This window comes from Panthera tigris, chromosome B4 (assembly GCF_018350195.1).
Source record: "Panthera tigris isolate Pti1 chromosome B4, P.tigris_Pti1_mat1.1, whole genome shotgun sequence".
Lineage (NCBI taxonomy): Eukaryota > Metazoa > Chordata > Mammalia > Carnivora > Felidae > Panthera > Panthera tigris.
This window is the reverse complement of record NC_056666.1, coordinates 107,464,295-107,479,291: the sequence shown is the minus strand read 5'-3', so window position 1 is coordinate 107,479,291 and position 14,997 is coordinate 107,464,295. Positions and strand designations below refer to the sequence as shown.

The 14,997-nt window shown below is 32.4% G+C and overlaps 1 protein-coding gene across 16 annotated transcripts in view; it reads left to right on the top strand.

Moving 5' to 3' along the window:
- MGAT4C (MGAT4 family member C) overlaps window positions 1-12,993 on the top strand; it is a 221,948-nt gene extending 208,955 nt beyond the window's left edge. For 10 of the 16 annotated variants that reach the window (XM_042992835.1, XM_042992833.1, XM_042992832.1 and 7 more), the window contains 3 exons: window positions 2,872-3,019; window positions 8,260-8,407; window positions 11,644-12,993. In XM_042992835.1, the coding sequence (XP_042848769.1) occupies window positions 2,872-3,019; window positions 8,260-8,407; window positions 11,644-12,785 (1,438 nt within the window). In that variant the 3' untranslated portion in view covers window positions 12,786-12,993. Of the gene's footprint in view, window positions 1-2,866; window positions 3,020-8,259; window positions 8,408-11,643 lie in introns of all 16 variants that reach the window. The other 6 variants (XM_042992837.1, XM_042992841.1, XM_042992838.1 and 3 more) reach the window with 1 other exon arrangement.
- The last annotated feature ends 2,004 nt before the right edge of the window (window positions 12,994-14,997 follow it).

Genomic DNA, 14,997 nt, shown 5'->3' with positions numbered 1-14,997 from the left:
TTGTTTTCTGTGGTGAGAATATGTAAGACCTACTTTCTTAGCAACTTTCAAATATATCATACCATACTGTTAACTATCAGGCACTATGTAATACATTAGATACTCAGAACTTACTCATAACTGGAGTCTATACCCTTCAACTGACATCTCCCTGTTTCTCCCACCCACCCGGGCCCTGGCAACCACTATTCTAAACCCCTGTTTCTGTGTATTTGCCTTTTCACATTCTGTGTGTGAAATCACACAGTATTTTTGTTTCTCTGACTCATTTCACCTAGCATAATGTCCTCAAGGTCTAATCATGTTGTAACAAATGGCAAGATTTCTTTCTTTTTTATGGCTGAATAATATACCAACATATATATATATATATATATATATATATACATACATACATATACATATATATGTATATATGTATGTATACATATATATGTATATGTATGTATGTGTATATATATGCACATACCTATATGTATATGTCACATTCCCTTTATTCACTGATCTGTTGACAGACATTTAGTTTTTTTTTTTTTCATATCTTGGCTATTGTGAATAATATTGCAGTCCACATGGAGGTGCAGATATCTCTTCAAGATAGTAATTTTCTTTCCTTCGTATATATACACAGAAGTGGAATTGCTGGATCATATGGTAGTTTTATTTTAAACTTTTTGAGGAAATGTCATTCTTTTCTATAGTGGCAGCAACAATTTACATCCAACCAACAGTGCACAAGATTCTTTCCTCCACAGCCTCACCAGTACTTATATCTAGCCTTTTGATAATAACCATTTAAAGAGATGTGATGTGATATCTCATTGTGATTGTTATTTACATTTCCATTACAGTAAGTAATGTTGAGTGTCTTTTCCTGTACTATTTGGCCATTTGTATGACAGCATGGAGAGCGCTTGGGTTTTCTCTCTCTCCCTCTCTCTCTGCCCCTTTCCTGCTCATGTATGTACTCTAACTAACTAAATTAATTAATCAATTAATTAAAAAAATAAAAAATATATATATCATATGAAACCTAATTACTAAATGATACACCATTAGTGGTTCATAGAGCAGACTCTGGTCAATTTTAAGTTTTAAAAAATGGACTCATCCCTTATGGAGACACCTCAAGAAAACTCCGGGGTTTTTCTTTTTTTTTTCATTTGTAAACTAATGGCAATATTAAAATCTTAGCATTGTTATGAAAGATCAGTGAGTTACCCATGCAAACTGTATTGCCCAGCATTTAGTATTTAATAAATTTTAATAAATATTCTTATTTTTTATATATAATTGTTTACATTTGAACTTTACAGATTCAATTTGTGGTCACATTGTTTACATTTTGCCTTTGTCTCAAAGGAATAGAATTAGAATATACTTCCTCTTGACTTAGCATTTACATAAGTTATAACCTTCAAATTCAGAACATCCAAAACACACCATAAAGTGTAACATTTTTAAATTTTTTTCTTGAAAAAAAATTGGTGTGTTTATGCTGTGACTCCAAAATAAAATGCAGGGTTTTTTTTTCCTTCGGACAATAGAGAATTTTGAAAATTAAAAGTAAGTTTTTAAATATTACTGAATATATGTACCTTTGAAAGTATAGAAATTGAAAAAAGTAAAAACACGATTGAAAATTTTTGATAATTCTTCTATACCAAGGTAACAGTTGTTAACATCTTACAGATCGTTTCCAACTCATTTTATAAACATCACTGTCTTGTAATACCATTGTAATACCAGCTAAACATTTACTCACAAATACAATTGTCTTTGAAAAGATTTTTAGAGGTATAACTGCTAAGTTAGAGGGAATACATGCATTTCATGCTATAGATAAGTCTTCATATTTAAAAATATTTTGTCTGACATTTAAAAATATTTTGTCTCTTGGTGTATGATTAGATTGCAATCTCTTGTATTTTCACCGATTTTCAAAATCCAGATAAAAATCTTTTACAGGGGCACCTGGGTGGCCCAGTCAGTTGGGAGTCTGACTTTGACTCAGGTCATGATCTCACAGTTTGTGGGTTTGAGCCCCCTGCCAGGCTCTGTGCTGACAGCTCAGAGCCTGGAGCCTGCTTCAGATTCTGTGTCTAGCTCACTCTCTGCCCCTCCCTCCCTCTCTCATCCTCTCTCTCTCTCTCTCAAAAATAATAATAATTAAAAAAAAACATTAAAAAACAGTTTAAAAAAATCTTTTACAAACATAATGCTGTTTTATCTACAGAATAACAGAATTTCACTTAGAAGGTTTTGGTCAAAATTGCTATGTATTTCCTTGTTGGAAAAAAAATTATAAATGATGGATCTGTAAATACATTTTCAACCTATGCAAATTAGAAATGCAAATTAGAAAGTGACCTTATTCTAGAAGTGGCATCACAAATCAAAAGAATGGATGATTCGATATAAATATGGTATACAATAGTAACGTTCTTCTTTACTTCGCAGTTCATGGGGGATTACACTTCCCCACACCCTTGAAGTCAGGATTGGTAATGTAACTAGTAGTTACAACCAGTGCACAGAAAGTGGAAGACCATTGGCTCTCCATATGAAAAATAAAGAAATGAAATTATTATATTACATGATAAAAGACACAAAGATAAATTCTAGGTATATTAAAAATCTATCCATGAAAAACAAACAAGCAAACCACTCCACAATATAAGCTAGTGCGTTAACCTCATGCTAAGATATTAACAATCTGTGAATGTCGTATGTGTGAAAATGGGAAAATTTCAGTGCAAACATTTGAAGGCTGACATTTTATTAAGGCCTGGTTTTTGATATCTATGATGAAGAAATATTTACATCCAAATTTCATTGTCAATAATTCTGTGCCTCTTTTCCACAGTATAGAATGCTTAAATTTTATCAAATGAAGCATATTTTTGAAATACTGGATAAAATGAGATGCCTGCGAAAACGTTCCACAGTGTCATTTTTGGGAGTTCTTGTCATTTTCCTTCTCTTTATGAACTTGTACATTGAAGACAGCTATGTTCTGGTAAGTTTTGGAGGTTTTTTATTTTTGTTGTTACACATAAAGCTGAAGTCAAACTAGACTTAGTCCAATTGTAACATAACTTCAATCCTAGGCTGCTGGCATAACCTTAGTTTGAGCAAAACTATGACATTTATGTTTTCTATCAAGCTACTTTTTGTATTAATTATATATTACCAGCATTATAATTATTTTGATTTATGTCACAATGTTTTCTTTAATTCTGTATATAGTAGTTCAAATATGTATATTGTATAAATAAATTAGCTATCATCACCATGCTGAATTAATAGTATATATAACCATTTTGAGATTTAGTTTAAAAATATAGATTTTTAAAAATTGCTTAAAGATATGAGTCCTTTATCAATTTTCTTATCAAAATTTTCAAAATTCTACATTTTAACTAATGATACTAATTATGCTATTTTGTTATCATATATGACACTTCATTTGATTTTGAATAGCCATAAATGGCCACCATGTTGTATATTTAAATTCACTGAAAAATAACATAGAACTTTAAGAACTAGAAACAATGATGTGAAAAGTATTCAGTAGTTTAAAAAAAGATAAATTAGAATATAGCATATAAATTAACTTTTAATTAAATTCTAGAAACGGACAAAGGACTTACTCTGGTTAATTCTGAGAACTCAATTTGTTCTATTAGTTGTTATTGTTATAAGTATCACATCATTTCATGTCTGATGAGAATAACAAGGTAATTATTGCTTATTCACTTTCATTCTGAATTGAGCTTAAGTTACCTGGAAAAGTCCTAATCTTTACACTATTATTCCTGTTCACATATTTCAGAAAATCAAAATCTTTGGACATACAGAGGACTAAAAAGTACTTTCCATTATGCAAGCATGCTGAAAGTTTCAGTTAATATCTTATCAAGAGAAAATCTGACAATAACAACAAAAAGCATTTCCCAGTAAAATGTTTTATTAATTGAACATGATTTTTTAACTACCCATGATTTGCCATATACTATTCTATGTCCTATAACCTAATCATTTGATCTTAGTTGGTACAGATATTCTTTGGAAGTTTTGTGTAAAGCATTTTACTTCCTTTAGCATTGTTTGATGATGAAATTCTGCCAGATTCCTAGATTTTGGTTCTGCCTATGCCTTTTACATTCATGTATAGGTCTTGATCTTGTGGACCTTTCATTCTATTATCCACAGACAATTCACAATGGCTGAAATCACCACAGGTTCATAGAATTTGACTAGGGATGATTTAGGTAAACATAGCAAATTGGAGAAACTTACTAATGATATGCACTTTGATTTTTCTTTAAACCTGATTATTAGTTTTATAAGACTTAAAGACAATATAGCAAGACCTATGTGATCCAGCTATTTTTTTTCTGGATAAAATTAAAGATCATAAATTAACTAGAAGAGCTTTTGATAAGTGATTTAATTTTGTAATAAAAAAATATTTCTTACATCTGTGTCTACTGGTAGCAGTAAATCACATCTTGTAAATGAAACACATGGTATTAACAGGATACCTATTGCATTTAATGATTTGCTGCATTTATGAGACACTTTCAAACTCAATTGCAGTGTCTCATTTTAAACAGAAAAAGACCATTGTATGCAGCAAGTATCCTTCTATTTTGTTGATTTAAAAGCTCTTCAAATTCATTATAAAATGTGTAAGAACTAGTAGAGTATATATCTATAAGAAGATCAAATACTAATGCTCTTCTACACATTTCTATCTACACTTCAGTCCCAGCCATCTAATGTAAAAAGGTATGATTTAATGAAGCAGCTCTTACTAAAGAGTACTTTCTTGATGAAATTTTCTCTGGCTATATTAGGCATATATGTAGTCAAATTCACAAATCAGCCCAAGTATAGAGAAGGGATTGCTCCTTAGTTTAAAATTGAAATTATTTGAAGGTGTCTGGGTAGCTCAGTCAGTTGAGCATCCAACTCTTTTCTTTAGCTCAGGTCACGATCCCAGGGTCAAGGGATACAGCCCTGAGTCCGGCTCCATGCTAAGCATGCAGCTTGTTTAAGATTCTCTCTCCCTCTGCCCCTCTCCCCTGCTCATGCTCTCCCTCTCTCTCTCTCTCAAATTAAAAAAATATATTGTTTTTAAATACTTATATTAAAGTGGAAAGAGTGAATTAAAATGATGGTTAAATATAAGCATAACCTTACTGAAAATTTAATGACAGTATTTTTATTAGTTTAATTTCTCACTATTTACTAGATGATTTTTTACCTTAACTGCATTTGGAGCTAATTTTTATCCCAGAGCTAATATGCATAAAGATTTAAACATTCTTTAAATAATTAATATAAAATTACATTAATATTGTTTTTCTAAAAGTGTTTAATATCCATGGAAAGCCAGCCACCTACTAGTATACACGTAGTTTCTTCTTAACACTTCTCCCTTTGACCCTTTTATCTGTGTTTATTTCAGTTTTCATAAAATCATCTGATTTATTTATTTTTTTTATTTTAGAATGCCACAATGTGTACAATTTTCTAAACATAGACAGTAGTAGATCTTTTTTTCCTGCCTCATTTCAGGGGGAAATAATAGTCACAATTCAGAGAAAACAGATAAACAATTGCAAGTAAAAGATCTCTGGAGTTACTTAGTACATTGTATTCTGCTGTGTTTTTGCTAGAAAATCCATTTGTATCCTGAAATACTGGGCATATAACAGTTTAACATATTGCTTACATATTCGGGACATATGTGCCTTTCATTGGGAAAGGAAGCCAAGCTCAGTGTAAGAGACAAATGCTATTCCAAGGCAAACTAAGTAGAAGAGACACTGCATGCCCAATCAACTTAGCCTCTAGGCTGTGAGCATCTTCAAAGTAGCCACTAGGGTATATACTTAGTCTGTAGCTAGTCCATTGAATTGCATTCCTATCCAGAAAATGATTGTCATAAAGCTTTGTCTTATTACTGAGAAATACACCACAGTATAGTATCTACAGAAAGAAGGTATCCAGGGAGAGCCTAGCTGTTCAGGTAGATGCCTCTGGAAAGCAGCCAACAAGGCTGACTCAGGTGAAAGTTGCATTATTTATTTATGCTGAAAAGTGTAAAGAAGCTTGTTCCTGAGAATTTAATAAAGTGCTTTCATATAAGTTCCATTTCATTTTATATTCTGTTATGTCCTTCAATCAGGATGAATGTACTCTATCTTAACACAGAAAAGGTCTGGATTTTTACACATTCAAGATAGAATTCTTAAAGAAGTATTCAATATCCTGCACTGCCTTTAGAATGTAACATCACATAAGAACAGAATGGTAAAATGAATTCAGTGTTGTGATAGCTGTGATTTTTATAGACATTTCTTCTAGACTCTATTGATAATGGGCACTATTACATTACTATTAATGTAGCTGATGCTGAACTGAGTCCTTAGTTACATTTTGGCAATCCTAAATTTGTGGATTTTAAAACTTTAATAATGTTATATAGGTTTTCAGAAAGACAAACATAAACATATTTATTCATAATGAAATTGAAATAATCAGGATTAAGTAGATATTCAATTAGTATATTTATAAGCAATATAGAATTCAAGGTATAACTTCATATATTTTGAAAGCCTGTAACTTATAGATGGCAAATATATTATAAATATTTTAAATATTATAAATATATTATAAATATTTTTTTGCAATTATCAAGGCAATATAAAATATAAAAATACAGTATTAAAGACCAAGTATAGGTTTATAAACATAATTGAACATACAGAAGGATATTTAGAATAGATCTTGAATTGGCAACGATCAGATTGAAAGCTCTTCCCTGTCATGGCCTGCCATTCTCAATGTTTATTCTAAGACAATTCCAGTCTGGCCATTGATTTTAAATTTTGAGTCAGTCACTTTCTCCATTCACATTTGACTTGATGTAAACTGGTGAATGTTCCAAATGAGGTAAAAACTATATTAGAATCCTTTCTAATTTTTTATAGCAAGGGTTTAATTAAAGTTTTATTGAGCACAGGCAGATAATATGAGCACCAAATTTGTTTTTAATGCATTCACTTTCTCTATTTTCTTAATGGCTTTCTCAGGCTTGACTTGCCATTCTATATGGAATAGTAGAAATAGATCTATATAACACCACACAGTACAGTAGGAACTTGCCAGAAACAACAAAATTCTTTCTAAATAGGCTATCTTTAAATATATTCTACCCATGGTAGTAAGCCATGTACAAAGGTCAAAAAAGTCGATATTTTGCTAATAATGTATAATCAGTAAAGACTTGATCAACTGGTGACTAGCTAATCAAAATCTACTATTGAACTTATACTGAAGAAGGGAGAAAAGAGGACCAATTAATGGTTAATGGGGTATATTTTAAACTAAATATGAATATATATTTTTAAATAAACTTGCCCAGAGATTGAATGACATAAGTCCATTACCAATTACATAATCGGCATCTTAAATATAAAAGGATTAGACTTCACCTGCAACAGAATATCAGACACACACACACACACACACACACACACACACACGTAATGAGCAAATGTATCGTGAGAGAAACTAATGCAAGGTCTGAAGAGATTTCCTTGACTTGGTACAAAGTTACCTTAATTAAGATATCTTGAAGACATTTGAAAAAAACACCACAATGTCACAAGGACCATGGCTATCTATTCTTAACAGTCTGATTATAGTGGCCATATAAGTAACTGACTAAAACTTCTTGATTAATAAATTATCCAGAAAGAATTACACAGAAATATTGTGTAATATTATTTAGCAATGCTTGAAGAAGAAGAAACAGCTTAATATGACTCAAATATGGGAAGGTTAGTAAGAATTAGTTTTACATGGAACTATAAAGTCGATGATTATGAATTTTTAAGACCATTGAATTATTGTGATGAATTTGAATTTTAACATAAAGGCAGTGGTAATTTTCATGTGGAGATTTTTTTTTTTTGGCCAAGTAAATGCCATTATTAATGTATGCTGTAGAAAAGCAAATGGAAGAGGAATATAAAGAGTGCAATAGAGTAGGAGAGCCTGGAACAGAGACTTTGGGTAAGAATTCAGGTAAGAGATAATGATCTACAGCTTGTGGTACCAGTAGTTGAGATTTATATAATAACCATGTTATATATCAGCCCCATATATTCATTGCCTAAGGAGAAACTTCAATCCATGACCATCTATTATATTTATTTTCTCTTCCTCCTTCTTGGCATTCAGGAAGGAGACAAACAGCTTATAAGGGAAACATCCACACATCAGCTGAATTCAGAACGCTATGTGCATACTTTCAAAGATTTATCCAATTTCTCAGGAGCCATCAATGTCACATATCGCTACTTAGCTGCCACACCTTTACAAAGAAAGCGTAAGTATCCCTACACTTTTAATTTTTTTTTAATGTTTATCTATTTTTGAAGGAAAAAGAGACAGAGAGTGAGCGGGGGAGGAGCAGAGAGAGAGGGAGATACAGAATCCGAAGTAGGCTTCAGGCTCTGAGTTGTCAGCGCAGAGCCCAAAGCGGGGCTCGAACCCACCAACCAGGAGATCATGACCTGAGCTGAAATCGGAGGCTTAGCCGACTGAGCCACGTAGGTGCCCATGATCCCTACACTTTTAAATCAAGAATATAGAACATAAAGTATTTTTGTTTTAAAATAATGACAACCGGCTTCATTTGTAGAGCAATAAAATTTTATGGGCTTTATTTACTAATATAATATATTCTTTGGGAAACATTTCAATGTTTCTTCACAAATTGCAGTTACTCACTGATCCCATCCATGAATAATAATAAAAAAAAGAAACTTTCTAACATGCCTAATTATAATATAAACTTTCAAACAATTTATTGTAGAACCATGTAGAAAGACTGAGAAAAATAATTTTATTTAAAATTGTAAAGGTATAGTTTAAAAACAACTATTCCCAATATTGATATATTTTGCAACTCTAATGCTTTGGTTTTTATGACTTGCCACCACTTTTGAAAAAGTGAAAGTCATTGTTTTAGTTTCCCAAGGTGCTATACCAAATTACCACAAGCGAAGTAGTTTAAAACGACAAAAATTTATTCTCTCCTGTTTCTGGAGACCAAATGTTCAAAATCAAGGTGCTGGCAGAGTCACTCTCCCTCTGAAAGTTAAGGGGAAAATCTTTTCTTGCCTCTTTCAGCTTCTGGTCACTCTTGGTGTTCTTTGGCGTGTAGGGACATAACTGTAATCCCAGCCCCCATCTCCACATGAACTTCTCTTGCTCTGTGTCTCTCTGTGTCCTCTCTTCTTCTTCAAGGACACCTGCCATTGAATTTAGAACCCATTCTCAATCTGATATGATTTATCTTAAGATCTTTCACTAATTACATCGGCAAAAACTCAATTTTTAAGTAAGGTCACATCCTGAGGTTGAATAGAAAAACTATTCAACTCAATACAGGCAGTTTGGATCTGAGAAGTAACACACTACACACACTTCATGGATTTCAAGACGCTATAGACTCTACAGAGTATAATGATCTAATTAATGTGCCACCAAGAAAATACACATTATCATTTTAATTGTAAGATGCCATCAATTATAGGATTCACACTGCTTTAAAAATGTCTCTGAAAAACATGACTCGTGGAATCAAGGAAACAAGTGATATCATGAATTTCTTAACAGATCTTGTGGAGACCATAGAAATTGAGTTCCCCATTAAGAAATGTTTGTACACGTGAGTCTGTGATAACCAGGCTGAGAAAATTTGTAACTTAATGCAGGTTTCTTTAGGACGATCTTCCGTTCATTCCTTCATTTCAAATGATGATTGCTCTTAAGCTTTCTTCTAATTGCGTAAGTTTGCCACTGTTTATTTTTATCTCCATCTGTTACACTACCTTTGTGCAAACATTACTAATTCTCCCTCTCCATCCTCAGTTTACTAATGTGTGTTGGCACATATGCTGCTGCTTTATACAAAGAGGTGATACAAACAGAGGGTACAAGCAGCACATTTGGGATCTTGGCACCCTACGTCTCACGAAGTGTTAACACTTTGCACAGTTAACACATCTCCCTGTGATTTAGTTTCCTCATCTATAAAGTAGGAATGATGATAGGTGCAAAGCTATCCCAAAAGACTATTAGGAATTTTCAAGATAATTGCATAGGGTAAATTTTCAAGATAATTTCAAGGGTACAGTTCATAGACTCCTGCCTTTTATGTGGAAAGTAACCTGATACCATTGACTATTGTAAAAGCTATTAGTAAAGGCTGGTATCTTGAGTTTAATGGTACCAGAGAACGTACTCATTTTTCAAAAGAAGTTAGTGTGGTAAATCCAGGTATTTAAACAAAATGTGTCCATGTCTACCTCTCTGACAGACTAGTGAGAAAGATTTTTCTTGGACAGGGTTCTTTCAGTATTGTATAAGTCACAAGAAGCAGGTGTCTGTATTAAAACAGTGATCTCAGGGCACCTGCGTGGCTTGTCAGCTAAGCGTTGGACTCCTGATTTTAGCTCAGGTTAGTAGATTGAGTCCTACATCAGACTTGGCACAGAGCTAGGAGACTGCTTGGGATTTGTTCTCTCTTTTTCTCTCTTCCCCTCCCCCATTCTCTCTCTCTCTCTCTCTCTCTCTCTCTCTCTCAAAAACTTAAAATAAACTTAAAAAAAAAAAAACAGTGATTTTGGTGAATATAAACATTTTCCTATTTTCCAAAGAGTGGTTATAAAATTTTATTCAGTTCTGAATCATGGTGAGAATCAGAGGTTTAAAAAGTGAAAATATTTCAATAAAAAGACATGCATACTTATTAGAACTAAACTGCCATTTCACCAGCTTTTACTTTATTTTCTACAAATATCCAGTTTCTAATTTTAGATTTTAGGTGTCTTAATAAAAATTTCCCCAGACAAAATTGCTGTAAAACTGTGTTTCAAAATAAGGAAAACGGGGATATTCATGTGTTGGAACAATGTACAACACATTTGAGTAATAATTCAGTTTTTAAAAAGTAGTTATAATTTTGTTGGCATTCTAATTAAAATACTAGGTAAATTTCAAAATAAACTTGTGAAGTCCAATTATTAATTTTTCTGGTGCAAAATACTGACAGTGATCAAAGACAAATGAAAATGTTCCATGTTTTCTATGAAAAATGTAAAAATGTGTAAAAGAATAAGTTAGGCTTAATTTTCTTTTTTATCATTTGAGACTAGTTTGTCATCCTTAAGTGTGAATTCCCTTCTCCTTTTGCATTTTTTAATAGTGTGGATATTATCCAAACATCTATCTTCTTTAGTGGGCATATATGAGAGCATTAAGCTGTAAAACACCTTAAATCATATTTTTTATTTCATAAACAAATGTTTACAGCAATAACACTCATATGTTATTGTGCTTAAGAGACATTTTTTTTTCATAGAAAAATCAATTATGTATTAAGTACCATAGGCTTTATATGTTTAGCATAATACTTTAATCACAAAATATGCTATACATATCATTTACTAGATTTACCTAATACAGTAGCAGGCCTAAGGGGAAAAGAGTTTTGTCTCTGTTATTCAAAACCTATTTCACATTTAATTTGTCTTCCTTCTGAATTCTTTTGTTCAGGGTTTCTTACCATTGGACTGTCGTCAGTGAAACGAAAAAAAGGAAACTATTTACTTGAGACAATCAAGTCAATTTTTGAGCAGTCCAGCTACGAAGAGCTGAAGGAAATTTCAGTGGTGGTTCATCTAGCAGACTTTAATTCATCCTGGCGTGAGGTCATAGTCCAGGATATTACACAGAAATTTGCCCACCATATTATTGCAGGAAGATTAGTAGTTATACATGCTCCAGAGGAATACTACCCAATCCTGGATGGCCTTAAAAGAAATTACAATGATCCAGAAGACAGAGTCAGATTTCGTTCCAAGCAAAATGTAGATTATGCTTTTCTGCTTAATTTTTGTGCCAATACTTCAGACTATTATGTAATGCTTGAAGATGATGTTCGATGTTCAAAAAATTTCTTAACTGCCATCAAGAAAGTCATTACATCCCTTGAAGGAACCTACTGGGTAACTCTTGAGTTCTCTAAGCTTGGCTACATTGGAAAACTTTATCATTCTCATGATCTCCCACGTTTGGCACACTTTTTATTAATGTTTTATCAAGAAATGCCTTGTGATTGGCTACTGACTCATTTTCGGGGTCTTTTAGCTCAGAAAAATGTGATCCGTTTTAAACCATCTCTCTTTCAGCACATGGGTTATTATTCATCATATAAAGGGACTGAGAATAAGCTGAAGGATGATGATTTTGAAGAAGAGTCATTTGACATCCCCGATAACCCTCCTGCAAATCTGTATACCAACATGAATGTTTTTGAAAATTATGAAGCAAGCAAGGCTTATAGTAGTGTCGATGAGTACTTTTGGGGAAAACCACCTTCAGCAGGAGACGTCTTTGTGATTATATTTGAAAATCCAATTTTAATTAAAAAAATTAAAGTGAGTACTGGAACAGAAGATCGGCAAAATGACATTTTGCATCATGGAGCCCTAGATGTTGGGGAAAATGTTATAGATTTCAAACAAAGTAGACAATGTGTTACTTACTTAAGACTAGGGGAATTCAAAAATGGAAACTTTGAAATGTCAGAGGTGAATCAAAAAATTCCATTTGATATACATTGTATAAGGATATACGTTACCAAGACACAAAAGGAATGGCTGATTATTAGGAGTATTAGCATTTGGACTTTTTAGCCAATTAAACCGAGATGTCCAGTTCCTAAAACAGGCTTTCCTGTTTCCTTTTTTGCTACCTTCCTCTTTTGCTACTTTTGTCCTTTGGAGGGAAAGCAATGGATGAGACATTTTAAAAGAAAAGCCTAAGCATTTTTGCAGTTTTGATTTGCATATTGTCAACATAATTTTACTCTAATACACACTTGAGTTTATTTTAACTTCTGAAGTTGGGTATCAGTGCGTTGTGAATTTCATTTATATTTTTAATGTTATCGTGTTTGTTCCAAAATTTCAACTAAATGTCAAAAAGGTGACATGAAGGATTCAAAATGAGAAAATTTAGTTTGCTGGATGGTGAGTCTTAAAAAATAGTTGCCAACTGTATGCACTTCCTCAAGAATTGATAATTCATTATGTCATCAGATAGCTCTTATTAAGCATCTGTGTGAATATGCAGTTGGTTAGAATGATAATTTTTTTTCTTGTAAACATAGATTTTCATAGACTTCCAGGCATCTACAATGAATACCTCCTCATAGAAGTGATGGCTTTACAGCAAAATTTTATGTGTAGGTGAGGTTATGGAAAGAAAAAAAATGGCTTAAAAATATTTCTCCCATGATTATTTATATAAAAAGGGGCATTGTTCATTGTATAAAAACAATTGAGCACCTATTGTTAATAAATTTTCTGTGGGAAGCAGTCTTTTCTAGTTTCCCTTTTGCAAAAAAGAGTAGTTATGCTCGATATTTTCAAGTTATATTGGGTACCTACATTTAATAGAAGAAATTAGAGAAGGCCTATAGTTAGTTCATTCTTACATTTTCAGTGTATGCAGAAAATTTTTGAAATTGATTTTATATGTTTTGTATTAAAATTCATACAATTGAAATCGTTGTAATCTATCATATACTTTTTTTAGAGTTTAAATGGGCATCTTATAAAAGAGAAAAGTAGGAAACCAAGAAATCAGTTAACTTTTCTGTATTCACAGCTAGTTCATAGTAAAGCCAAAGCGAGAGATCGGATGTTCTGATATCCACAGTGCTCTTTCCCTTATGTAGAGATTGCTCCTCACATAAATTATGCTTTCTGTTCGCCTCTACATGAGTCTGAGATAATAAGTTATGCTATCTTGAAACAGCTAGTATAATTCTTTCATAAGTCACATTTTCATTCTGTGGAATAAACCTAAAAGTGCCCGAAAGGATGCTCTTGTATATGCACCCAAATGGAGAACAAACTTTGCTAACTATTACTATAAGGGACTGGACAGTTATGCTAAAACCATGTGTCCTATCAAAGCATTTCAGGACACCTTAGTGCATCGTAAAGACATTGGTTGTTCAGAATACCCTGAGCTTGTCGGATCCTCTCTATTTTTTGACAAACAGCAAAGATGAAGGTGTTTACTGTGAATATATGAAAAGTACTTCAGGTAAATTTATGGAGAGACTCAAATATATATGTTTTTATAAATTAGAAAGCATTTTATTCAATCTATCCAAATTGATTAAATTAGAAACTCATAAAAAATTGGGAATTTTTTTTCTTTTATTGATACAATAGCTACTGTGTATTTTTTGCATCCAGTTGCTATAGTATAATAAACAGAAAATGTGAATCTATAAATATTAATATTTCCTTGCACAACTGAGTCTTAAAGTCATACGAAAAAATGAACACTGCCACTAAACTATAATCTTTGCCTTGATTTGGAGGATATTTGCCAGACACTTAAAGACATTCTGTTTTATTGGCTTTTATCATCCTCGTTCATTAACTGGCTAGTTGTATAATATTCTACATATATCTCAGAAATTACAGATAATCACTTTCTCCACTTTTAATGATAAAAGGTACACAACAAAGACATGTAATATCAAAGCTTAGGCAGACTCCTTGAAGTGATTGTAAACTTCATGGAGTCTGCCTAGGTTCTGAGAGTGTTTCCAAAGACCAGCCATTGATATCAACTTCTGGAAAATGCTTCAAGAAATATTGCTGAGGGTGAAATTGAACATTTGCTAGAAAATTATAAATGTAAATGTGATTTAAAGTGGTTACATTTTATCTTAAGCTTGATCTTTTCATTATAGAACCCAGGTTTTAATAAGCTGGTCAATCACCTAAGGATGTGTCTATTTTTTTTATAGATTAAGTGGAGGTCAACCTTTTTAAGGAAAGACTTGGACAAACAAAGATTCTCTATTAGGGACACTGGGACAAA